This window comes from Panthera uncia, assembly GCF_023721935.1.
Source record: "Panthera uncia isolate 11264 chromosome A3 unlocalized genomic scaffold, Puncia_PCG_1.0 HiC_scaffold_12, whole genome shotgun sequence".
Lineage (NCBI taxonomy): Eukaryota > Metazoa > Chordata > Mammalia > Carnivora > Felidae > Panthera > Panthera uncia.
The window spans coordinates 5,392,540-5,419,785 of record NW_026057579.1 but is presented as its reverse complement, the minus strand read 5'-3'; the positions used below and the strand labels follow the sequence as shown (position 1 = coordinate 5,419,785).

The 27,246-nt window shown below is 51.9% G+C and overlaps 1 protein-coding gene across 1 annotated transcript; it reads right to left on the bottom strand.

Annotated features, from left to right (window-relative positions):
• Positions 1-1,473: 1,473 nt before the first annotated feature.
• KCNIP3 (potassium voltage-gated channel interacting protein 3) lies at positions 1,474-27,239 on the bottom strand. The gene is made up of 8 exons (XM_049652225.1): positions 26,796-27,239; positions 10,793-10,917; positions 10,227-10,296; positions 9,941-10,011; positions 3,837-3,944; positions 3,026-3,130; positions 2,304-2,366; positions 1,474-1,642 (listed from the first exon to the last, which is right to left on the bottom strand). The coding sequence occupies exons 1-8, from the start codon at positions 26,896-26,898 to the stop codon at positions 1,595-1,597; spliced, it is 693 nt and encodes a 230-aa protein (XP_049508182.1). The 5' UTR covers positions 26,899-27,239; the 3' UTR covers positions 1,474-1,594.
• Positions 27,240-27,246: the final 7 nt, after the last annotated feature.

The following is a 27,246-nucleotide window of genomic DNA, read 5'->3' as shown; positions in this document are numbered from 1 at the left end:
AGACGGGATGGCAGCCGGTGGAATGTATTGTATGGGAATGTTCCTCGGAAAGGCCCATGCTACCTGGAACTGGGTGCCTTCTTGGGGAGCCCTGGACGGGTGGGAGCAGCTAATCTCTCTCTCCTGCAGGTTTCCGTTGGCCTACGATTCAGCCTCAGGCCCCTCAGCCATCATTCCTGGCTCTGTCTTCAGGCTGACATCAGCCTCCATCCCCAGAGCAGAACCCAGTCAAGGAGAGTCCCTGGGGTTTGTGCTTTTGAATGTTGGTGGGCTGGGCTGGGGATGGGCTTTGAGCCCCCACTGCTCTGAGGCACAGAACTGACCCCCATGCTTCTTCCCCAGGGCTGCCTGTACTGGGGCCACTGCAGCCCAGGCCTCAGCTCACTAGCAGGGCCTGATCTTGGAAAAGCAGAGTGTCCCTGGCTCCCCTTGTGGGCTGCAACCTGAGCCACTCTGGGTGCTTGTGCTTTTTGTAGGGGGCTGCGTGAGCCTGTGTATGGAGGCGTGGCCACACTGCTTCAGGACCCTAACCAGGAAGTGGTAGTGGGGACGCTCATCCAAGCTGGGGGCCAAAGGAGACAGAGGCTGACAGGAAAGGAAGGAGAAGCCCCTTCTCAGGCCTGTTCTGCCACCTGGGCTCCTTGGCTCCCAGTCCCTGATCTTTGTGATCTCTTCTCAGGACCTATTAAGACCTTGGGGTTGAACACTCTAGTGCTTCAGGCGAATGGGCAGCCCTACCCACTTCATTCCGACTGAGCTAGGACTGGGGCAAAGGAAAGCTTCTTCCATTTCAGTGGACTCGGCAGACAGTTCCCCTCCGATTCTCCACCGAGAAGCCCAACCCCGGAGCTTGAATATCCCCCTTCCCAGGACGGACAGAAGAGAGTCCATGGGCCCCTTATCACTGGAGCTTGCCCAGCTCAGTGGAGTGGCAGGCATCTGGGACCCCAGGTAAGCGTTTCGAGGAAACAGCAGGCTGTCTCCATCACCACCTCTTTCCTAATCCCCCCTCCCTTGATCCTGCTGCCCCTTCAAGCGTCCTGTGGGGACAGGCATTCTGGGAGTGTAGTCAGTGGGCAGGGAGTGGCCGGGGGACAGGAAGGCCAGAGTAGCCCCCGGAGCCTGGCCCATGTATGGTGGGAAAGAAGGGTGGTAGGAGGGAGGGGTGAGGGGGCTCACACCAGAAGGGCCTTTGGAGACTGGAGCCTCCTCTGTCGGGGATCTTGAGCACTTCCCTGGCAGCACCCCATGGCCAGCAGCCTGCAGACACTGCTCTTTCAGTACCCAGTCCAGAGGCAGCCCTACCCCGCTGGCCTGGGACAGGGACTGGCCGGGGTATGTGGTTCTCATCACCTGGATCCAGCTCCCAGCCAGACTCAGCCCCTCCCTGACCTCTGCCCACCCCCCACCAGCCCAGAGGAATGGGCTGTGTGTGTGTGTGTGTGTGTGTATGTGTGTGTCCAGAGCAAACTGTTCACTTTTTCAAATATATTAGAAAAAAGTTTCTCATGGAGGCTGCTCCCGGCAGGATTGAGGTTTCTTTGGGGGCAGAGGTGGCAATGGCCACTCAAGTACCCCTCCCCACCGACATGTCCTAGATGACGTTCTCAAATAGCTGCATGGAGCTCATGATGTTCTCATCCTGTGTGGAGAGAGAAGGATGAGAGACCTGGTCAGACCCTGGGTGGGCAGGCCGGAACAGTGCCCAAACTGGTCCTACCTTGAGCAGGTTCTCGCCGGGGACTCGGAACCCTGCGGTGACCACTCTGTCTGTCTCACTGGGTGAAGGGGCGGCTGGTGAGTCACAGCCTGTCTTCAGCCCCACGGCCTGACTGCAAGCCCATCTGGGGGCTGCTGTCTCACTGACGGACAAAGTCCCCTGGCTCTACTCAGATGGAGGCCAGGGGCACCTGAGAGGCCACTCTGGGAGCGACGCAGATGGCTGAGGCCGGTGGAGGCACATGCCACGCTCCCACTCGCGCACAAGGCTGCTCTGCAGACGAAGGTCACCTGCAACGCTGGGGGAGGCTCCAGGCACCTCTCTCACTGCGTGACCCTGTCCGGAGGGCCAACGGCCCAATCATCCTCCTGTTGGCCCACGTCTGTCCCCTCTGGTGTGAGGCACTATAAGGCCGTCTAAGGGATGCTGAGGCCACGGGCTGTGGGTTGTAGGCTGGCATGGAGCAGGTGGCAAAGGGATGGGGCCCAGACAAAAGTGTGCACGTGGAGTTTGGAGGTCGGGAGGAGCTCGGGGACTGGCAGGGGCAGGACCCTGGGTGTCCTCAGCTCCGGATGCCACCTACCTTCTGACAGGTCTCCAGGAACTCATCAATGGTCACCACCCCATCCTTATTCCGGTCCATTTTCTGTAATTCAAGCCACGCCCTCAGTGAGTCTGTGGGTCACCTCCATCCCGGCCCGTCCCATCTATCTCCTACCCTGGATCCAGGCCACGTAAGTGCCCTCCCTAGCTACTTCCGTGGCACAGCTGACCTCTCTGGCATCTCCCCAGTCTGTTCCCCACACCCGGCCACTTCCTAGCAGCTTTCCTGGGCTTACACTTCCCAGAACGCATCCCCATGCTCCTCTGACCCCCTCACCTCCCTGACAGGCAGCCAGGGCAGATGGAGCAACTGAGGCACAGGAGGGGCCACCGGCCAACGGGAGGTGGAAGCTTCAGCCCCTTTAGTCCCCATGGACACAGAACAAAGGCACCACAACCCCACTCCTCTTACGGAGTTTTTCTGGAGGAGCTGGGAGAGCTCTTGGAAGGCACCGGAACACTGGCCTGGTATGTCAGTTGCCCTGGAATCTACAAGCCCTGGCTTGCCCTGTGATGAGGTTCAGGGGATCAGGGAGTGGGGGATCCTGACAACCAGCCAGGTGGGGGGTGCCGGTTTAACCTCCTTATGGGGGGAGTGGGGCTCAGAGAGGGGAGTGGCTTGCTCAGGGTTGTCCTAAGAGGAGGAGCCCCCTCCCTCCCCTGGCTGCCCTGCCCCTCCAGGCCCAGGGCTGGAGCACTCACCTGGAAGAACCTCTCCACGTGCTCCAGAGGCGCGTCCTCCCGCAGGATCGGATAGGTGTGGCGGCCCATCATGTCATAGATGGACTTCATGATGGCCAGCATCTCCTGGAGCAGGGCCAGAGGGCCAGGCATGAGTCTGGCTGCGAGGATGTAGGGGGGTACCAGGGCCCCAGGAGAGGGGCTGCCCCAAAGGGCGAAGGCACTGCCAGGGCAGCAGTGAGTGAGCAGGCGGGGTGTTCAAGCTGGAGACAGACGAGCTCACCCCCATCTAGTCTATTCAGTGCAGGCCTCTGATTCTCCAGAAGCTGGAGATAGATTTTGATGTGCCGTCTCCAAAATTTGAAATTGTAGCGACGATTTCATATACAAAAAAAAAAAATGTTTGGGCAAAACAAAACCTGACTGTAGACCTGTGTGGTGAGGTCCCCCACCTGCCTTAAGGGTCCACACTGCCCCCTTGACTGGGGGGAGCTGAGGCCCACTCCTCCTCCCCCTGCCCCTAGCTTCTCCAGTTGTGTCTCCCTCAGGACCTCCCTGTGAGAGAGAATGATCTGAGAATACTGGTCGAACCGGTGAGGGGCACACCAGCTCCACAATCCCCTGCACCCCGATGTCCAGGACCAAGAGCCTGGGAGAGGAGGAGAGCCCCTTGGCTGCTGTCCCCTCCAGGATTGAGCTGAGAGCCGTGTCTCTGGACAGGAAAGGGAGACAGGACAGTCAGGGTGGCAGGAGAGTGGAGGAAAGAGGCTGGGAGTGTGGAGCAGTAGAGAGGAAGAGGGGCAGACGGCCACCACCCTCAACCGCCCTGTACCTCTTTGGTGATGTAGCCATCCTTATTAATGTCGTAGAGGTTAAAGGCCCACTTGAGCTTCTCATGAACTGTTCCTCGCAGCAGGATGGAGAGGCCAACCACAAAGTCCTGTGGAGGGAGGGGAGGGTGAGGAGTCCGATGCTCAGATTTTACTTCCGGTTTGCTGTGTGCCTTCACACCTCTATAGGTGAGGAGCCTTCATTACAGAGCAGGCTGATGATGTCCATTAGGTCAACACCTTGTGAGTGTGTGCATGTGTGCGTGTGTGCGTGTGTGCGTGTGTGTGTGTGTGTGTGTGTGTGTGTGTGTGTGCATGTGGTGGGAATGGCATGGTGGCTGGTGCTTATCTTCTCAAATAAAGATATTCAAATACATGGTGTCTTAGACCCATTTAATGCACGGCTACTGAAAGAGAAGACCTTGGGTGCTCTTTTAATAAAGGAGAATGTTCTTTTAGTTTACCAAGGATCTGCATGTCAAGGTGCTTGAAAACTCATGGCTTAAAAGCTAAACTAATAGTGCTCAGCTTTGGAGTCATGACATACCCGTGTGTTGGAATCACCTCTGAGGTGTGACAGAGAATTTATTACAATGTTATAAGACATAAATGTTCCAGTGGCTTCTGTGTGAAAACTCCAACTGCTCTTAGCAGTTGGTGGAAAAGCAAACCCTCCCTTCCATTTCCCGGAAGGCTTGCAGGTTGAGCCTTCTCTGCCCCACAGGGTCCTCCCAGGTTATTCTGAAAGAAGGCAGCAGAGAAGGGCTATCCTGGAACAGGAAGTGGAGAATGGCAGATTGGGGGCGGGGGGGGGGGGGGGCGCGGGGGCGGGGCAGGCCGTGCACCAAGGGTTTTGGTTACCACTCAAACATAAGATCTTCTGGATCTGAAGAGGCCTGTACGACGAGAAAGAGAGACTAAGGGAAACAGAGGAAAGCAATCTGGAAGAAAGAAAAATTATTCCAGGAGGAAAAAAGACTAACAAAAATGACCAGAAGTGAAGGTTGGAAATCTGGCATCCCTAAAATAAGAATAGGATGCTACAAAAAGGGAATAATTGACAACGAGAAAGAGCTCCTGGGAATTAAAAATACGAAAGCAAAATGACAGACTCAGAAGAGGGTTTGGGAGAGCAAGTGGAATCTTCCATAAAGTTGTGTGAAAACACAAAAGAGCTGGAAAACAGAAAAGAGGACAATGAGAGGTCTCCTATAGAGGACACAATGCCCAAGCACCAGGGGCTCCCAGGAGAACTGAGGAAATGGAGGAAAGCAGGTTACAGAAGACGAAGGCCCCCCCCCCCCCCAGGATGGAAGACCGGGAAGCATCCAGGTCCTGCTGAGGCCAAGCATGTGGAAACACATGTGCATGGAAACAGCCCACAGTGTTGCCTGTGGGCACAGGTCATGATGGCATTTCAGTAAACCAGGCGCAAAAAAGAGGATCCTACAAGCTTCCAGAGAGAAAAACAGAACCAAACGGACAACACAAAAGCAGGTCCTGTACACAGGGTCAGGGTTGGGCAGGTTTTGCAAGAAGTGAGGCCACCACCGCTGGGAAGGAGGACAGCTTCCCACCGTAGCTTTGCTCCCACACAATGTACCGAGCAAGAGGGAGAATAGAACGAAGATGTTTCCAGACATCCACAGGCTCCAAAGTTATCTCCCACATACTCTTTCATAGGAAGCTGCTGGAAGCTGTGCCCCTGAAAAGACAGAATAAAGCAAGGACAAGGGAGATGAAGAATTCCAGAACCAGGAGACCCACCCGGGGGAAAGGGGAGGAGGTGGAGCCAGTTGGAGGCTGAGGAGCGTCCTCAGGGAGATGCCCATTCGTTCATTCGTTCGTTCGTTCGTTCTGAGACTGGAGAAAGGCCTGGAGGTGAATTCATGACGAGGTCACAGACCCCGGGCAACTGAAAACCCAGGACCACTGTTAACTGGAGGCAAAATAAGAATGCGCGGAAAAGAAAAACATAACCCGCTCACCAGAAGGCTGAGCGGGGCATCAAATTCACGTCATCAGAGTAAAACCACGGTCCTTGTCCCACCTGAATCCTAGCATTCTGGAAAGCCAGGGGATGGGAAAGGTGTATGCGTATGGGAGACCCAGCTCTCATCCCCACAGCAGAGAGCGAGTGGTCTAAAACTGGGCAGCCAGTGGGGCGCCTGGGTGGCTCAGTCGGTTAAGCTTCCGACTTTGGCTCAGGTCATGATCTCACAGTTTGAGCCCTATGCCGGGCTCTGTGCTGACAGCCTGGAGCTTGGAGCCCGGTTCCAGTCCTTGCAGAAGGATTCTGTGTATCCTTCTCTCTGCCCCTGCCCGACTTGTGCTCTCTCTCTCAAAAACCAATAATAATAACAAAATTTTAACCGGGCAGCCAGGAAGCAGCAACAAGCGTACTGTGCGGACACATGGAGACGAATGGTGCAAATCCCCTAAAGCAGCAGAAGGGGGTTGCCTCCGCAGGTGTGTGGGTGGGTAGTTAACAGCTGGTTTTCCAGAGCACATCCTGTAAATCTACTGGACTCTTAAAGCCTGGTGTGTATAAGTGAAGAAATTGAAAACGTTAAAGGAGAAAGGTGATAGCTCTTACGTGCCCAAGTGTGGGGAATAATCACTGAAGCTCGGGCATGATTTAGTGAGGAGTCGAAGCGTCCCTGAAATCACATCACTGGGGTCTGACAGGCTTTCCCGGTGGGAGGCAAGGGCGTGGGGTCCGACCGGAGGCAGCAGGGAATGGCCCGTTCTAGTGCGGGCCGCCGGAGGGTGCTGGCAACACCATCCCCCCGTCTTGTCTGCACACACCCAGGTCTGCCGTGTACAAGCCCTCACGATCAGCCACAACCGAGGAACGCCTCCGTTCCATGTCCCTAAGCGTGTGGGTATGAGAACAGTGGTGACGGTACCAGGAGGGAGACGTGTGGGAATGTCCTCTGGGAGACCATCCATCCTCCCTAGCACACAGACTCCCTCCTGTCCCGCCAGCACACGTTGGAGTACTTGGTAGTTCCAAACGTCCAGCCCCAGGGTGCCTCGGTGGCTCGGTCGGTTAAGCATCCCACCTCTTGATCTCAGCTCAGGTCACGATCTCATGGTTCGTGGGATGGAGCCCCCATGGGGCCGACAGCCGGAGTCTGCTTGGAATTCTCTCTCCCCTGCTCTCTCTGTCCCTCTCCCGCTTGCGCCCTCTCTCTCTCTCTCTCTCTCTCTCTCTCTCACACACACACACACACACACTAAATAAATAAACAAACGTTTATTAATTTCCAGCCCCACACGGCACAATCTCATGTGGAACTGTCACTAGCTGTAACTCCTTGATCTTAACTCCGAGGCATATGACGTCCATCGCGTCCACAGCCCCTGCTCTGCGGCTGTCCCTGAGGCAGAGCGCAGGGAGGCTGAGGGTCTCTGCAGTGGCACAGTGACACAGAGAGGCCTCGGTTTCCAGGCTAAGGCACCCCTGGGTGCACACGAGCGGCATCCAGTAGAGCACACGGGAGGGGCTCAGCCAGAGAGGGGAAGCAGAGGTTTGCAGGCATAAGCTAGTAACCATAACTCTGCAGTCGCATGTGGCCTGGCCAGTGAACAGCACAGGGAGTGGGTTACTGCAGGGGGAGGTAAGGGAGAGGCAGCCGCACCTTCCTCCAGACACGCAACTGGGCCTAACTCTCCAAAGGAGCAGCAGCGTGCTGGTACAATGAGTGGGTCGAATACAAAAGGCCCTGGAAGGCACAGAGGGTTGTGATGCATCGCAATGTACACACGTGGCCCGTGCCTGGGCTGGGGAGGCCAACGCCAGGCTCCCTCCTGTGGGCGAATCCCAGAGGACCCAAGAGGAACAGAGCAGCGGGCAGACCCTGAGGTGGGCCGCGGGACCACTGCTCCCGCTTGGTGAAGATGAGGTTTGCTTGTGTGCTGTTTTGTTCAACTTTAATTAATATGTGTCTTATCTCTCAAAAATAGAAAAAAAAAAAGGTTGGGATCATTGTAACTATCAATAAGCTGACCTGACTTTCTGTTTTCTTAATTAAAAAAAAAAAATTTTTTTTTAATGTTTATTTATTTTTGAGAGACAGAGCATGAGCGGGGGAGGGGCAGAGAGAGAGGGAGACAGAATCCGAAGCAGGCTGCAGGCGCTGAGCTGTCTGCACAGAGCCCGACGCGGGGCTCGAACTCACAAACTGCGAGATCATGACCTGAGTCGAAGCCGGACACTTAACCGACTGAGCCACCCAAGCGCCCCTCTTAATTTTTTAAGTTTATTCATTTATTTTGAGAGAGAGAGAGACAGCGCAAGTGGGGGAGGGGCAGAGAAAGAGAGAGAGACAGAGACAGAGAGACAGAGAGAGACAGAATCCCAAGCAGGCTCTGCACTGTCACCATGGAGCCCGATGTGGGGCTTGAACTCACAAAACTGTGAGATCGTGACCTGAGCCGAAACCAAGAGTTGGACGCTTAACCGACCGAGCCACCCAGGCGCCCCCTGACTTTCTGTTTTAAGGGCACATTGAAAGATTCAGTCTGAGGCAGCGAGGGGGGTCAAGAGTCACCCCCACTTCTTGAGGTCCTTCCAGCCATGGGGATCCCAACCTGTGGTGCACCCAGGATTAGGGCCTGCTGATTGAAAGGTCCCTGGGGACATAAGTGCCCTCCTCTCTTTCTGAAAAAGCTTTCCTAGAGCAGAACACTGCAGTCAAGAAGGTCCTTAAGATAAACAAACACACACATATGAAACCGGAGGAAAGGGTTTCATGGCAGAGAAGCAGGCGGGAAGGCCTGGGAGGATGCCGCAGATATAGGACCTTTTGAGAAGGTGCCTAGCAGAGGGGCTTCGGCACCAGTGTCCCTAACCCAGCCACTGACAGCACACCCCACCTGCCTACCACCTTAAAGGGACCACCAGACCCCTCCCTCCGGGGGGCGAGAGCAAAGACCACAGGAGGGTGACAGAGACCTTCCTGGCCCCCACCACACACTGGGCCCCTGGTGAGCTGTTTGATCATCTGATTTCCGAATGAGAAAAACTGTCTCACAGAGCCCTGGCTGGGTCCATTACACGAGTGCTTCTCACACTTTATTCCCAGAACTCTTCGGTGCCCCTTCAAGGATACACGAGAGACTGGTCACAGGGTAGGACAATCAATTTCTCCTGCATGCCCTGGTAATGCTGGGGTTTTTACTGTGTGCAGGTATTCCTTTAAAATAAAAAAGATGACGACACTGTAGGTTTACACAGGCACTAGCCCCAAGAGTGTGGCCAGGAGAGGGTGGGGCCCCTGTGGTCACAGGGCAAGGCTGTGGCCTTGGGCCACCCCACCCGGTCTGCCCCTGTGTCAACGTGCCGGCTGGCTGGCGGCATAAAAATAAACTGAGCAGCATTACCGACAGGTTATTATTACACCCCGGCTCGTCCAGGGGCTTTCTGAGCCCGGCCCGCTCGTTCCTCTGCTTTCCTGTCAGCTGCCCTTGGCCCTGGAAGCCGAGCAGGGTGGTTATCGATCAGGCCCAGCTCTCAGCAAGGTTCTCCTCTCCAAAGAGGTTTCAGCTTTTCGCCTGCAGCTATTTTTGGGGCCTGGGCTCCACAGACGGGGCCTCTCTCAAATGGTCCCGTGTGGCCGGCCTAGGTGCCGCCCACGTCTCTGCCCGCCCCACAGAGCCTGGCAGGGCCCTCCTGGGGGGCAGGTGTCACTCACCAAGCTAGCTCAGGCTGGGTGCTCCCCCTGTTTTGTGGCAAGGGATAGATTCTGGGGCTGGGCGCCTGCAACCCCCACTATTAGCACGGACCCCAGAGTTAATCCTTGCCCCCTTTTCAAATGCAAATTCACGTGTGCCTTAGAAGCTCCCTGGGCTTGGCAGCCCTGGAATGGAAGCAAAGGCTGAATGAGAATAGAGTGGCCAGACTGTCCCTAACTTCAGCGAGGCCCAGGGCCAACCGGGCACCGTCCACCCATTCTCTGGCTGACACACTGGATCGGTTACACCCAGGATCATGTCTGGGCCACTGAAAGGCCCGAGAGGGTGGCACCCGGGCAGGGAGATCGCCCGCCCCCACTGTGGGCTAGAGGGGCAGGGGGTGTGGGAGGGGGCAACGGGGACCTACCTCAAAGCGGATGGCCCCATTCCCATCGGCGTCGAAGGCGTTGAAGAGGAAGTGTGCATAAGTGGTGGCATCTGGGGAGAGCAAGGGCAAGGGCTGGGGTGTGTTGCCATTGGGGGGCTGGAGTGCCCCACCTTTCCAAGAGGACAGAGGCAGCTCCAGGCTGCAGGCAAAGGGTAGAGGCAAGGATCCCTTCCCCTTTAAAGGTGACACCCACTGTTTGTAGAGGTGCCATGGGGGGCGGGCGGGGAGGGTTGGGAAGAGCCAGGGGGACTGGCCTCAGACTCACCTCCCTGAGGGAAGAACTGTGAGTAAATGAGTTTGAAGGTGTCTTCATCCACCAGGCCCGTGGGACACTCCTGCAGCAGGAAGCCACCCCCTCAGTGACCTCAGCCATCCCTAGCGCACCCCCCCCCCCCCCCCCCCCCCCCCCGCCTCTCGCGCCGCCTCCCCCCCCGGGGATACCTGCTGCTTGGTGGGTCGCTGGGCTCTACTGAGGCCCGAGCTGGGAAAAGCCTGGCGGTGGGGCAGGGTGATGCAGGCGAGGGGTGAGTGGGAGGGTGGCGGGTTGTCCCTTCATGCCAAGTTGGTCCCTCCCTATGCTCCTCCCCTCTGCCAGCATCAGAGACACACAGCATGGAAGATGGTGCCTTCAGAATACTGATTCTGGGACTTGACCCACCCCCAGACAGCTCTCCCACAAAACAAGAGACCCATCAAGGCCCCTGGGATATTTGCTGTGCCCTGGGGAAGTTTTTAGAAGGTGCCCCTGGGCCAGGGTCTCTCCTGCCTGGAGCTTGGGCCAGGAGGGCTAGGTGGGTCCGGGCCTCTCCCAAGGGGATGGGGAGCACTCACGTTCTTGAAGCCCCTGTAGAGGGACTGTAGCTCCTTCTTGGTGAACTTGGTCTGTGCCTGCAGCTGGTCCAGTCCCTCTGGCTGGTGGCGCACTGTAGACAGCTCCAGCTCACTGTCGCTGCTGTCTGGAAGGAGATACAGACCCCGGAGGGTGGAACAAATGCCCTTGCTCCTTCTCTTGCTCTATTGTGGGCACCAGGCCATGGGCTAAAGTAGAGGTGGAGGAACTCTCCTTACATGACTACCAGGTATGGCCCCACGGGCTGTGCACTGCACAAAAGGTGGGGCTATGGGGGAATGACATTCTCAGGAGTTGTGTCTCATGGCTGCTCTGCTGCTTTGCTCCTCACATAGAGTTAGCTCTCCCCACTTGCCTCACCTCGAGCATGTCCACCCTCTCAGCCACATGTGGGATGGGGGGGGGGGCAGGAGCTGGTCTGATCCTAGAGAGACACTGAACAAAGGGAGATGGGAGGAAAAAAAGACAGCAAGACAAGCTCAAAGGACCTTCAGGCTTCAAGACCCAATTCCTGGACCACCTCCTCCATGCTGCCCTCCCTGATTTCCCCCCAGGAATGGGGAGGTCACCCCCTTGGCCCATCTAGCCTAACATGCTGCTCATTGGCTGTATTTGGTGTGAAGCTGTCATTCACACCTGGGTAGGAGGTCAGATCTCAAGGGCCCATAGGGCAGGGACCAGACCTAGCCTTTAATAATAACATCAAAATGTTAATTAACCATGGTTACCTTTGGGGGAGGGGTGCGGAGGTAAATTTCAGGTGATCTTTACTTTTTTATTTATGATTTTTTTTTTTACATTTTTCTAACATCCTTTGATATGGCATGCATCACTCTTACAACACAAAATAAAGCTACAGACAAAACAGCACTGAGCACCTACACCTTGCTGAGCAGCATGCTCACATAATTATAGAACTTCTCACCGAAACAAAAAGCAAGATCCCCACCCACTGCACTGTCAGCATCCCTGGCCTCCCCTGGCATCCTGCAAAGCAAAATGGTAAGCCCATGACGATCTCATAAGCTGCTTGCTTGTTCCCACTGCAGGGTAGGGGCTGCGAGCCTCCCTGAACTGCCCACCCTGTGCCCGCAGAGCCTAGTGCAGTGCCAGACATGGAATACTGCTAACGGGAGCACCCTGAGCCCTGTGCTGGGCTGCCCCATTCTGGGCCTCTCCCATGAGTACTGCTGGCTCCCACTGAGGGCCACCGTGCCCTGCAAAGGTGCCCAGCAATCAGGCTGTTGCCTTGGTCCATGCACATGCCTGATCTCCAGGATAACCATTTCATACCTTCCGTCTGTTTAAATTCCCAGTGCCTCCTGCCCCATCCTTACTCTCAGGATGCTTCCTACATCCCTGAGAAAACAGAAGCCACAGAAGAAAATTTCTCCCCACATCTACCGGTCTACCTGTATTGGCCTAAACATCCTCTTTCCCTCCTCCTCTGGGAACCACTGTCCTGGTTCCTGGCCAAGGCAAACCCTTCCGCGTGCACAGTAGGTCCCAGACCCTCTCACTGTCTCAAGCACGTGACTGCCGCAAGTTTCCCCACTGTTTCCTCTTTACCCATCATCTTTTTTTCCTCTCCCTTCTGGATCATTCCCTTCACCATGTGGACATACTATTGAATCTGGCAATCCTCCGTCAAGTTTAGTATCGGTAAATTTTGGAAGCCAGCGATTCTACTCGGAATAAACATCCCAAACAGGATCTCAGCCAGCTAAGGGGACTGTACATTGACGTTCACGGCAATAGTATCTTTGATCGATCGGGGAGTTGGAGGCCATCACAGGCAGGACGGGTGGACACAAAATGGGGGATGCACACACGGCAAGGCGAGCCATGCAGTGCGTTAAAGGGACACACAGCAGCATAAATAGATGTTAAAAATTGGTTGCTTACTTCAACTAAGAGGTAGGCATTTCAGAATGGATGAAAAAGCCAGACCTGACTATGTGCTACTTACAAAAAGGATACCTTAAATCAAAGCCACAGATGTAAAGTAAAAGAGTGGAAAGGAATACGAAACCTGGTGTGGCTCTATTAATGACGGACAAAGTAGACTTCAAGGCAAAGGGTACTACTAGAGGCAAAGAGGAACGTTTTATAATGATATGAGGATTAATTCATCAAGAAGATAGTGCAATATAAAATATATACATATACCTAGCAACAACTTTAAAATGCCTGAAACAAAAACATTCAAAACTAAAAGGGTGATACAGATAAACCACAATTTCAATTGAAGTATTTAACACCCTTTTCCAGCAAATGGTACCATAAGTAAACATACAAAAGATGTGAAAGACATTCTCAACCAATTTGATCAAATTAATATTTATAGAACCTTCTGCCCAACAACTGTAGAGTACATATTCTTTTCGGGAGCACATTCTGTGGTTACTAAGACAGACCAGATGCTGGAATAAAAAGCAAAATTCTGACCACAATGGTATTAAATCGAGATCCCCCCAAAAAAACAAGAACAATAAAAAAAAAAACCCAAACGTTTGGAAATTAAACAACACACTTCTAATGAACTCAAACATCAGAGAAGGAAAATCACAAGGTGAGTTTTGAAATATTTTGCACTGAATGATAACGAAAATACAGCAAACCAAAAATTTCTGGATGCAGATAAATCCGTGTTTAGAGGGAAAGTTATAGTTTTATGTTACTTTATTAGAAAAGAAGATAGGTCTAAAGTCAATGATAGAAACTTCTAGATCTAAGTTTTTCAGAATCCAGGAAAAGAAGAGCAAATTAAGCTCAAGGTTATTAGAAGAAAGGATATAATAAAAATAAGAGTAAAAATCATTGAAAAAAAAACCAGAGAAACATGGAGGAAAAACCAATAAAGTTATTAAGAAACCCAGTAAGTGAGTCATAGACTAGGAAGCTTTATGGCCTGGATTTAGGCAAAGAGTTCTTAGACATGACACCAATAGCATGATCCATAAAAGAAAAGTTGATAAACTGTACTTTTTTTTTTTTTAATTTTTTTTTTCAACGTTTTTTATTTTATTTTTGGGACAGAGAGAGACAGAGCATGAACGGGGGAGGGGCAGAGAGAGAGGGAGACACAGAATCGGAAACAGGCTCCAGGCTCCGAGCCATCAGCCCAGAGCCTGACGCGGGGCTCGAACTCACGGACCGCGAGATCGTGACCTGGCTGAAGTCGGACGCTTAACCGACTGCGCCACCCAGGCGCCCCGTGTACTTTTTAATAACAACTAAAACTTTTCCTCAACAAGAGATACTGTGAAATAAAAAGGTAAACTCCAGACTGGGAGAAAATATTTACGAAGCATATATCTGATGAAGGATATCCAGATTATGTGAAGAACTCTCGAAACTCAACAGTAAGAAAACAACTCAAGTTGGTAAGTGGGCAAAGACTTGGTCAAACACTTCACCATAGAGGACATACCGATGGCAAATAATCCCATAAAAAGGTGTCGAACACCACTGGCGATTGTGGAAATACAATTTAAAACCACAAGGAAATACTACTCCACGCCTCTTTTTTTTTTTAATGTTTATTCATTTTTGAAAGACAGAGAGAGATAGAGCACAATAACTTTTATGCAAACGTTTAGAGCAACTTCATTGACAGTCACCCAAAGCTGGAAATAACCCAAATGTCCTTCAACCAGGGAGTGGATACATCATCTGTGGTACATTCACCCAGTGGAATATCACTCAGCAATAAAAGTAAACAAGCTATTGATATACGCAGCAGCATGAATGAACCTCGAGTGCATTAGCAAGTGAACTAATCCAGACTCGAGAGGCTGGTTAATGTATGACATCTGGAAAAGACAAAATTATGCAAATCACGGGGAATGACAATATATCAGTGGCTACTAAGGGCTATGGAGCAAGGGACGTGTTAATGACAAAAAAAAAAAAGGCAGCCTTAGAGAATTTTTTGTGGGGATAGAATTGTTCTATATCTTGATTGTGGTAGTGGTTACATTATTATGCATTTGTCAAAATTCGTAGAACTAGGCACCAATAAAGGGGACCTATATGTGGAGTAGAAACATATTAAATAAAAACTAGATAATTGCCTACAGGAGAAGGACATGTGATAAAAGGGAAAAAAGATAGCAAAATGAAAGACGGGTTCTCTTTTTTTAAAGGAGGTTTCTCACCCAGCGCAGAGCTCAATGCCCAGTACAGACCCCAAAGCAGGGCTCATGACCCTGAGATCAAGACCTGAGCTGAGATCGGGTGGCAGATGCTTAACTGACTGAGAGGGGTTTTAAATAGGTCAAGACTGGGGAGCCTGGGTGGCTCAGTTGGTTAAGCGTCCGACTTCAGCCCAGGTCATGATCTTGCGACCGGTGAGTTTGAGACCCGTGTCGAGCTCTGTGCTGACAGCTCTGAGCCTGGAGCTTGCTTCGAATTCTGTGTCTCCCTCTCTCTCTGCCCCCTCCCCGCTCACACACACACACACACTCTCTCTCTCAAAAATAAAGATTAAAAAAATTTTTTTTAAAATAAACATTAAAAAAATTTAAATGGGCCAAGACTGGTAATGTCCCATGAACATTACCATGACTGGTAATGGCCCCTATGGGCCAAAAAATAAAAACAAAACAAATATCCTAAATTTGTTGCTATTTCTTCCACTGAATAAAAAGCAAGAAAACAAAACTTCCTCGAACCTTACCATCCCCTCCAGCTATTTCTTTTTTCTCTTCTTCTTTAACTCTTGGTCTTTACTTCCTCTCCTAGTCTCCCCTGAATGAACTTACTCCTAGGGGGCATTTACCCCACCACTCCATACAAGCTGCTTTTCTGAAGAATCACCCGAGACCCATGTTACTAGTCCAGTAATCTTCACTCCTCAATCACACAAGGACCGTACAAGAATGAAAATTACAGTGACAATATGGCTGGACCTTGAGGACATTATGCTAAGTGAAATAAGTTAGGCATAGAAAGACAAATACTGTATGGTCTCACTTATACGTGGAATGTAAAAAAAAGAAACTACATTTATAGGTACAGAGAGTAGATTGGTGGTTGCCAGGGCTGAGGGATAGGGGAAATGAAGAGAGGTTGGTCAAAGGGTATAAACTTCCAGTTATCAAATGAGTAAGTTCTGGGGATCCGATGTATAGCGTGTAGACTCTAGTTAACAATACTGTGTTGTATACTTGAAAGTTGCTAAGATAACGGATCTTAAATGTTCTACTGCCACCACACATATGCACGCATGTGCACGCGCGCGCGTGCGCGCACACACACACACACACACACACACACACAGGGTAATTATGTGACATGATGGATGCATTAATTAACCTTATTATACCAATCATCTCATAAATTTACGCAATGGTATATGTCAATTATATCTCAGTAAAGCTGGAAAAACAAACGAAAATTACATGCCCATTTCACTTTTGAATGTAGATATAAAACCTTACAATTTTTTTTACATTTATTTATTTTTGAGAGACAGAGACAGAGCACAAGTGGGGGAGAGGCATAGAGAGAATGAGACAGAATCTGAGGCAGGCTCCAGGCTCTGAACTGTCAGCACAAAGCCTGACATGGGGCTCGAACTCATGAACCTGTGAGATCATGACCTGAGCTGAAGTCAGATGCTTAACTGACAGAGCCACCCAGGCACCCTGAATGTAGATATAAAACCTTAAACAAAATGTTAGCTAACTGAATCCAACGGTACTAAAAAAAAAAAAAATTACATCACGATCAAGAAGGTTTTATCTGGGGGCGCCTGGGTGGCTCATTCGGTTAAGTGCCCAACTTCAGCTCAAATCATGATCTCACAGTTCATGAATTTGAACCCCACATCAGGCTGTCTGCTGTCAGGGCAGAGCCGGCTTCAGATCCTCCGTCCCGCTTCTCTCTGCCCCTCCCCCACTGTGTTCCCCCTCCCCCTTTCAAAAATAAACATTAAAAAAAATAAGGTTTGGAGTGTCGGGGTGGTTCAGTCAGGTAAGCTTCTGACTTTGGCTCAGGTCATGATCTCACGGTTCGTGAGTTCCAGATCCATGCTGGGCTCTGTGCTGACAGCTGGGACCTGCTTCAGATTCTGTGTCTCCCTCTCTCTCTGCCCCTCCCCCCACTTGCATTCTGTCTCTCTCTCTCAAAAATAAATAAACATTAAAAAATTTTAAATAAAAAATTTAAAAAGTTGAAAAAAAGGTTTTATCTGTAAGAGTATACAGAGGGAAAAATCATATGATAACCTTAATACAGAAAAGGCATTTGATAAACATCCACATCTATTTATAATTAAACAAACACTTTAAGCAAACTAGGATAGAAGGGATAACTTGATGCAGCTTATATTTGCAAATAACATATTTATTTACAGAAAATATTAGATTTAATGGCAAAGACTTAGATGAATTCCCTTTAAGATTTGGGACAAGCCAAAGTTGGCCACAATTACCACTAATTGATATCCTGCCAGTGCTCTAAGGAAATTTCAAAAAAGAAAGAAACAATTTAATAATTGGGAAGTAAAGGATAAAACTAACATTACTTGTAGATGTTCGGTCCCTACAGGGACAAAAAAATCAATATACATGAGAGTTTAGTAAGGTTGCCAGATACAAGATTAATTTACAAAAATCAATAGCAATTTTCTACACCAGTAATAACCACCTAGAAAATATAATTAAAAATATAACATTCATGGGGCACCTGGGTGGCCCAGTCAGTTAAGCATTCGACTCTTGATTTCGGCTCAGGTCATGATCTTATGGTTCGTGAGTTCGAGCCCCACATTGGGCTCTGTGCTAACAGGGTGGAGCCTGCTAGGTGATTCTCTCTCCCTCTCTCTTTGCCCCTCCCTCACACATACTCTTTCTCTCTCTCTCTCTGAAAAATAAATAATAAAACACTTAAAATAGACATATATAACATTCATAACAGCAATAAAAACTCAAAAGTATCTAAGTAGTAACCAAAACTCAAAGGACTTCTACATGGAAAGGTAACCTGAACAAATGAGACATTCCATTTTGGATAGGACCGTATAACATGAAGACACTCTTTCTCCCCCAAAGTTATCTACAAATTCAACACAATTCCAATTAAAAATCCAGTTGGACTTTTTGAGGACCCCAATAGACTTACTCTGAAACATACATGGAGGAATAAACATCCATAAAAATCTAGAAAGGAAGAGTAAAAAGGGAATTTTTCCCATTAAATGCTAATATACAGTCACAGTCACTGTAATAAAGTTGTGTGGTTGGTACAAGAACAGACAAACACACCAAAAAAAACCAGACCCAGCGAGCTCAAAAAAGAGATGGACGTATAGCAGGAACTTCACAGATTTGTGGAAGGGTCACATAGTTTAGTAGGTGGTTTTAGGAAAACTGGCCCAGCACAGAAATCTGGATCCCATTCTCATAGCACGTGCAAAAATGGGCTCCAGATGAACGAAAGAGCCAAACGTCAAAGATAAGCTATTGCGTTAAAATGTGAAAGAATCTCTTGCTATCCTAAGGATGGGGAAAGACTTCTTAAGACTTCCAAAGTTCAAAAACCAGAAAGGAAAATAAAAAGTGGATGAATTCGATCACATCAAAATGAAAGATTTCTGTTTTAAAAAGGGCCCCGTGGCTGGTTAGAGACAACTCAACAGAATGGACGAAGACAGCGTACAGTGTTTAAACAAACAAACAAACAAACAAACAACGAAAAAAGAATATCTGGAATAGATAATCATCAAAAAAGGAAACTGGAAAGATGAATATATGAACGATGGCTCAACCTTATTAATAAACAGGAAAATGCAAATTACATTGAGAATGCAACAGCTAGATTGGCAGGAAATAATAACAATGAAATAAGAAAGCTGGCCAATCCTTAAAAGCTGGCTAGGGAGAGAACAGAGGTCAATGGGAATTTTTAAGCATGCTTGTGAGCAGCTAACCGGTACACGCACACACTGTGGGGGGGGGGGGCGGTTATTTGCATTTTCATGCTAAGGCTGCATACATCGGCATACCCTAGGGGGCAGTAACCCTCCCCTAGGTACTTGTGCTTGAAAAATAAGAGTGCAGCCACCCCAGTGTTCTACCATAACAATAGCTTGGGGGCACCTGACTGGCTCAGTCAGTTGGGCATCCGACTTCGGTTCGGATCATGATCTCACAGTTCATGAGTTTGAGCCCCACATCTGGCTCTGTGTGGACAGCTCAGAGCCTGGAGCCTGCTTCAGATTCTGTGTCTTCCTCTCCCTCTGCCCCTCCCCTGCTCTCTCTCTAAAAATAAATAAACATTAAAAAAAAAATAGCTTGAATTGACCGCAGGCCCACTGACAATAGAGCAGATAAATAGACTGTGGGACATCCACTGGATGAAATGAACGAGAACACATGGCAATGTGGACGAGTTAGAAACATACTGTTAGATGAAAAACCAGTCCTACGAGACCAGTATGATTCCCTTTCTTATAAAATTCAAAACCAAGAATAGCCAAACAATTTGTAGGGATACGTAAGAGATAAAATGATAAATAAGAATGAAAATCCAGGAACGACAAGTGCCAATCTGGCTGGTGGTAACCCCTGGGGAGGGAGAAGAGAAAGTCAAGAGAGGGGCAGGCTGGTGATGTTCTAGTTGGGACAGTGGAGGTGTGTGTGGGGTGGGCAGGATAGGCTCATTGGTGTTTACTATTATTTTAATGCACATATAAAACACATATTTGAATTTAATAGAGATTAAAGTGTTAAAAGTAATTAGAGTCCCCAGAACGAGAGAAAATGAGAGAGGGAACCCTACAGTGTCCCAACTCTATATGGCAGCCTTACAAAACACCACTGGTCTGGACCAAACAGGACACTTGGAAGATAAGAAAAAGACAGTAGTCCCCAAAGAAATGACCAACAAATACAGACGGGCAAGTTAGAGATGAGCAAACTGAAGAGGCTAATAGATATGCAAAGAGGTGGTCAAAATCATTAGTATGATGTTGGGATGAGCACTCGGTGTTGTGTGGAAACCAATTCGACAATAAATTTCATGTTAAAACAAAAACAAAAACAAAATTAGTATGAAAAATGCGTCTGAGAGCAACGAGGAAACAATGTTACACTCATTAAATCTGCAGCATCGAAGAGCTACTTTAAAAATCAAGACTCAGTTGGGGAAGGAGGGCTAACTTTTCCTGGGCCTCCAGACTCCAGTAGCGGGCAGACTCCGGCCTGTCATCTGCACTTGGATGTCTAGGAGGTTCTCAGATGGAGCATTTCCAAACTGACCTCTTGATCTTTCCTCCCCCCAACCTTCAGCCACAGCCTTCCCCAGCTCGGGGGACAGAGACTCCATCCTGTCGAGTGCTTGGGCCAAAACTCCGGGCATAGATCTTCCTCCCAGCACTCAATCCACATGCATGGCCAGCCAGCTCTAACTCTCCACGTACATCTCGCCTCTGACCCCTTCTCCCGCGTCCGCTGCTCCCACCCCGGTCCAGGGCTCCGGCATCTCTCCAGGCATGTTGCCCTCCTTCTGCCTTGGGTCCATAGGTCTAGTTTTCAAATAGTGCTGAAGGAAGCTGCTGAAAACATATCCTTGTGTATTCCTCTGTTCAGCAACCTCCCCCAAGCTCCGAATATAAAAACCAAAGCCCTTAAATGGCCAATAAATGTGCCCCCACCCCCAGCTCTGACCTCATCACCCAGGTCTCTGCCTTTGCTCCCTCTGCTTCAGCCATTCTGGCCCCCTTGTGCCCTTCAAGCCCACCGGGCACACTCCCTCTGCAGGGCCCCCACTTGCTCTTCTCTCTGGCTCTACTGCTTTTCCCTCGGAACCCACACCTGCTTCAGGCATCTCCTCAAATGTTACCTCCTCAGAGATGCCCCCCCCCCCATTCCTATCTATCCTTCATCTCTGTTCTACTTTTGCCCATTCGGCCATGATTCCCTGCCAGACACATATTTCTCTGTTTACTAGTGGTCTGGACTGAGTTGCGTCTCCCCCAAATTCATACGTTGAAGTTCAAAGCCAGTGTGACTACATTTGGAGATAGCGCTCCCGGGAGGTAATGAAGGTAAGGATGAGGTGAGAGGGGTGGGGCACTAATCCAATAGGACTGGTAGCCTTATGAGAAGAGGAAGAGAGATTTCCCCTCCCCCACTTCCTTTCACCCCCTCTACACACATATGCTCCAAGGAAAGGCCACGGAACTGTCTGGAACTGTCTCAGGAGCAGGGAACCTGGTTTCCTCTTGACCCCCACAGCATCCGGCCCCATCCTGGGCACCCCACATGCTCTCAGGGGACACCGGGGGACACCCGTCTCCTGGCGTATCCACGGGAGAAATCCAAGGGGCCATCCCTCTGGTTTGTTTCTTGTTTCGGCCGAGACGCAGCCAGATCTCTTAGGAGCCGCCAGAGGCATCACGCCCACCGTGTGCAATTATGGGGCGTGCTGGCAATTAATGGATCTAAATAGCCATTTTGTACAGCTTCCCTCAAAACACTGAGTAGCCTTGCTCAGCCAAACTGAAGTCGACCTGCGTCCATAGCCTCCCTCCCGCCTCTCCCTGGCCTCAGCCCTTCTCCCACTGCTCCAGAGGCTTGTCCTGGACATTACTCATCCCCCACCCCATCGACTGCACTGATTAGCAGGGGCTCAGCGACAAAAGATTTAACATCTCCATCAAACAAACATTTTTGCCAAAGGAGCCAAGGCATGAGGCTTTAAAAATTTTATTCTAAAAGCTGAATGTTCCAACTCTATACGGCAGCCTGACAAATCACAAACTGGGCTCGCCTCCCAGGGGAGTAAAAGTTCCAGTTCAGGATGCTGACCCCACGCCGCACGGCCCCCTCTGTGCAGGACCCACCTGCACAGAGGGGCTTGTGAAAGGTGGGTCCGAATCTTTAAATCACTGGGCGAAGGCACACCAGGTACCGGGTGAGGGGTGTTTGTTGCCTACCTAGTGCGTGAGCCCGGGGAAGCCCCCTGCGGCTGTGCAAGGGTCCCTTGGAGGCAGCTGCAAAACCTTCCTTTGTGCCTACTTTGCTCAGCCAGCACCCATCTTGGCTCCTCTGGCAGCAAAACTCTGTCCACAGTGTGGACCCCACTGGCTGGCACCAATCCCTCTTACCCAGCTGGCAGATCTCAGCCCTCGCCGGGTCCCTGCTGACCAGGTGACCCCTAGACCTGGAGGTCTCACTGAGGAGCCCCTGTGGGGACCACTGTGGGGCAAAACGCCCCTTCTGTCTGTCAGGGGGTCCTGGGCTTCGAGGTAAGACTCCATCTGAGATTGTGGCTAAGCTGCTTTGAAGCCACTAGATTTGCAACAGTTGAGGCACTGACCTGGGGAGGGAGGGGGCTTTGCCCAAGTCCCCCATCCTACAGCAACAACAACAGGCCTCAGGCTCCTGTCCTGCCTTCCTATCCCACAGAAGCCACCCACAAGGAGCCTGGCTCTCTCCTTCCTTTCCCAGAGCCCCGCCCAGGAGCCTTGGGCCTGTCGGAGGGGAGGACGAGGACTCTACAGAGCACATAAGGAAGGGCGCCTACCGCAATGAAGGGCCTGTTAAGTGCGTTCTCCTCTCCCACTAACTTCTAGTATGTGGTTAGTGATGTGTGACGCTGGGGGGAATTTGGGCTAGCACGTTTTTGGCAAGAAATAACAAGAGGTAGGACTTTTAAAGCGCTTACTCTGTGCTGGGCGTTGCTTTACGAGAGTTTACACACAGGCACATATTTAGTCTTTACAGCAGCTCGATGAGGGAGGCTTTGCCCACTTTGGATCTGGACCCAGGCGGCTGCCTCCACTCTGCCTTGCTGACGCCCTCACTGTAAGAGGCAAGGACGTGTCCGTGGCTCCTTGGCCCTGCGGAGTTAGAGACGCATCCAGGACAGGCGTGCCAGAGTTGGTATAGGTCCTGGCTCTGACACTCCTTGGCTGGATAACTTCAGTGAAGTTACTTACCCTCCCCAAGCCTCAGTTTCCTCATCTACAGAGTGGGCCTGCTGTTGGGGACAAAATTAGGAGATGCCCAAAGATAGCCCTCACTAGATGCGGGCTGCTGTCGTTGTCGTCAGCGTTAGACCTGGAAACTGCCTAGGGGTCCCGAGGAACAGACAATTTACAAAGGGTGGCAGACCCTGCCAAGGAGGACGCCAGCCGGGGTACGGAGAGTGTCGGCTGGCCCCCGGCAAAGGCAACAGAGGGCGCTGGGTGGAGATACAGAGCAAGAGAAGAGTAGGAGTAATGGCCACCCCTCGGGCCTGCTCAGAGCCAAGAGGCAGCTGTGGACCCGGCAAGTTCCCAGGCCGCCTCTGTCAGCCAGGGCTGCGAGGCCACCTCAAAGAGGGAAGAGCAGGGCAGTGGGTCAGGCCGTGCACACCTCCATCTGGGCGCCCCTGATTCTCCCCTTCACACTTCTGTCTCTTCACACGCCTATACTCCCATGTCACAATTCAGCATCCCTGTCCCCTCCCCAGCCAGAGGGGCCTCCCGTCAGAGGGCACCTGCCCAGGGATGTCCTAAAGAGAGGGCCAAGCCCCTGCATCACCTGTGCTCCTGGTGGCCTCATACTGCCTGGCATACAAAGAGTGCTCACTAAATGTGTGGTGATCGCGGCATATAATTTATACTTACTCAACACCTGCTGTTTGCCAGGCAGTGCTGGGCACGCTTTGGGGCCGTAAGTGTATAGACGCAAGTCACTGACACCGTTGGAAAGGCCATATGGGGTGGGGATGGGGACACAGAAAATTTCAGAACAGTGTCACCTAACACAACCCCAAGGGCCAGGGGGCCAGAGCGGTCAGGGAAAGTTCCCAGGGGAGATGGTGCGTCTAATCCAACACCCCACTTATAGACGAGGAAACAGAGCTCACAAAGGAAGAGTGACTTTTCCAAGTTAATGACAGCATGTCAGTGACTAAGTCAGGGCTGAAAAGCAGCTAGCTGTTCTAGGCCCTGGCCACCTAGCCCCTACTGCTCCTTCCAGAGAAAGGCTTCTCAACCTCACTACTGACATTTGGGCCTGATCGTTCTTTCTCGTGGGTCCCGTCCTGTTCGTCACAGGATGTTCAGCAGCATTCCTGGCCTCTACCCACTAGATGCCAGTAGCACTCTCTCCTCAATTGCGACAATCAAAAATGTCTTCAGATGTCACCAGATGGCCACTGAGGTGCCACACTGCCTTCAGCTGAGAGCTACGAGTCTAGAACTTAGGAAATCCGGACTGCGAGAAGAGACACAGCAGCCAAAGTCAAGTTTGGGGCACAGATGTAGACAAAAAGGTCTGGTGTTAGGCTTGCAAACAAGCACCAAGGATTACCAGCCCAGGGTCACTTTTTACTGGTGCCCTATCCTTGGAGTCCCTTAGATTTGAATTCTGCTTTTTAACTTTTCCAAAGTGCTTTAGTTCACTACACCCCTGGGAAGCGAGTAGGGGAAAACATGCTTTTATCCTAATTCTACAGATGAGGAAATTAAGGCTCAAGAATGTTAAAGGTGCCAAAGTCACCCAGTAAGCTAGTGGCCAGACCAGGCTGGAACTCCCCCCACGGAGTCACCCAGAGACAGACACTGACAGGACAGACAGAGGACCCTTCAGCTTCGGCAGCTACTTCTAGAAGGCTGCATCCCTGGAACCCAGATCTATTAGTTCCTAACAATCCCAGGGGCATTGTAACTCTGGTGTCTCACAGATGGGAACTACGGAAGCTCAGGGGGGACAAGAGACACACACACAACGACATGCAGCCCCATCTAACAGTCCCTTAGACACCGCCTGGCCCATGGGCCTTCCAGGCACTTAAAGGACACCACTCCCCATCAACACGGAACATCTGGAACGTCTAACCCTCGCCCTCTGATGCAGGGAGGCCTGTTTCAGTGAGAGAATGTCTTCAACCACGAATCAGTCCTGTTAGTGCCAGTAATCACTCCATTGCTAATCACTGGTGATGCCAATGGCTCACAAAGTTTGCACATTTATTACATGCCAAGAATGGTGCTGGAGACCTCAGAGCCCCACTGACTAGTTACAAGTCTGCCACGGCCCACTTCGCAGGTGATGAAACCGAGGCTCAGAAAGGGTAAGGAAGCTTTACCACCAGCACGTGTGGGTGGCAGGATCCCAGCTCAGATTTGACGGACGCGGAGGCTCCGCTCCTCCCACCCCCTCAAGACACCACAACTCCAAAGGGCACAGGTGGGTAACTGTACCAGAAAGGAGGCACTCCGTTCGAGCCTGAAGTGGGTTTTTTGTTTTTTTGTTTTTGTTTTTGTTTTTTTTTTTAGCAGGTTGAATAAAGCGTCGGTAGTCTCGGGCATACTATCCACCTTGCAAAGAAATCCCTTTTTCCTTAGACGTCACCAAGGCAAATTTCACAGGCCCACACCTGGGAGTTGGGATCAGGTAGGAAGGTTTTGCAGTACCAAGTAGAATGAGGCCACTAGTCCTCCTGGCCCCTGGTGGCCCCACGACAGTCCAGGAAATGGGGAAGATGGATGTAGGGGCTTCCCTGAGCACCAACCACCATCCACACCCACCGAAGACTCCAGGTGGGCAAAAGATAGGGTATACAGGATAGGCTAGTGGCCTGTGGGAGGCGCGGGTCCTCAGGGGATGCTCATCCCCCCATCTCACCCCAAGCAAAGGCATTTCCCATTCCCACTAAATCCCCTGTCATAGATTCCCCAGCCAGGGTCACCATCCAGACAAGCGCAGGCCCAGCGTGGGCAATTTTCCTCTCCAAGTAAAATTTAGAGCTCAAGGTGGCACCTCTCAGAACCACCTTGATCACATCCCTTCTCTTTGGGTCCCACGAACTCACCTAGAAAAGGTGTGATGGAGCCTGATGGCTTCTTCGGGGCACATAGCCATGGACTTCAGGTAAAGAGCCGGCTCTGGGCTCTGAAGGCAAAATGGAGGAAGGGCCTTGCTTCAAGCCCTTGTGCCCTGTCCTGCCCTCAGAGGAGTTTGGGGGCACATCCTCAGGCTGGGGTGGGGGGGGGGGGGGCTGCCGGGAGGTTCAGAGGCAAGGACAGGTTCTTCCTCCCTCTCCTGCTTGGGCCTCTGAGTTTCAGTCCCAGGAGCTGGAGCCTGGCAAGGTCAGTAGAGTGCTGAGGCAGGCAGAATGCCTGTCCTCCTCTGAGAGGACAGCAAGGGAGTGTAGGTGACAGAACAGGACAGGCTGGCCCCACCGTGCAGAGGTACTGGGCTGCAACACCTCTTTGGATCTGGGGGTGAGGGTGGGGGGGGGGGGAGGGAAAGTTACAGCCCTGGGGGGTCAAGGTCCCCTTCAGAATGGATGTGCCCTAGAGGGGCTTCTCCTCTTAACCTGCCCAGAAGTCTTAGGGAGGTGCCAAAGGTTGGGAAGCAGCTGGAAGGGCTCCGGTCAGGGGTCCCAGGGTGACTGTCCACTGTCTGATTTAAGAGTAGGTCTGTCTCCTCAATTAATATTTTATTGGGACAGAAATGTGGTGCCGAGGATTTGGTTACCGAGCCCCTGGGCCTGAGCCTTGCCTAGGGAGGGGGAACTGGATGTGGGCAGGGGGCGAAAGGGGCAACCCTCGTGATGTGGCTGAGGTCTCCTATCATAAGGCACCCTGGGCTGAGGATCCTTCCAGTCATCTACACCCCGAGCCACCTCCCCACCAACGGGCGAGCGGCCCAAGCCGGCTGTGCTCACCCGGGGTGGCCCCGACCTGCGGGCCTAGAATGGCTCAGGGTGTCAGCAGGCATCTCGCTCACGCCCACCCTAGCGCCGCAGTCCATCCCCTCCGGTGCTCCTTGGAGCCCCGGGCCTCTCCATCCCCTTAGTTCCAGGCCCAGCCCTCAGGAGTCGGGAGGGGGCGGCGGCTCTGGAGGCCAGAGCCGCTGAGCGCAAAGTGCCCGAGGGCCTCACCTCGCGGGCCCCGCAGACCCGCGCCCGGGAGCGCGACTGCTGCTCCCTCCCTACACACTGCTGGCCCCGGCGGAGGGGCGGATGGCCACGCGTTACCTTCCATGGACATGGGCTCCAGGATGCCGAACTGCTTGAGGACGGCGATGAACAGCAGCACCACCACGGCCATGGCGCACAGCTCCATGCCCTGGATGCCCATGGCGACCCGGGCTGCCTGGGGCCGGGGCGTGCCCCTCGCCCGCGCGTGCCTCGGGAGGCGCCGGGGCCAGTGCAGCCCGCCCGGCCTCTGGGGGAGGCCGCGGCTCACATCCCCCGGCAGGCGGGGCTGCGGGTGTCGACGGGGCCGAGGCCCCGCGAAGGGCGGCGGCGGCGAACTGGGCAGGCCGGGAGGTTGGACGCGGTGCGGCGGCAGAGCCCAAGCGCAACTTTCCGAGTCAGCCGGCAAACTTCGAGGCGCGGCGGCGACGGCGCGGAGCGCAGCTCGGGCGGCCGGCGCGGGCCAGAGACGCCTCCATGGCCGGCGTGGGCGCCGCGCCTCTTTCGCCCC

Coding starts and splice junctions, on each gene's coding strand:
- KCNIP3 (XM_049652225.1), bottom strand. CDS start 26,898: ATGGGCATCCAGGGCATGGAGCTGTGCGCCATGGCCGTGGTGGTGCTG. Junction 10,297..10,792: donor TCTACAGGGGCTTCAAGAAC/GTGAGTGCTCCC, acceptor TTCCTGCTGCAG/GAGTGTCCCACGGGCCTGGT. Junction 3,131..3,836: donor ATGGCTACATCACCAAAGAG/GTACAGGGCGGT, acceptor GCCCTGCTCCAG/GAGATGCTGGCCATCATGAA.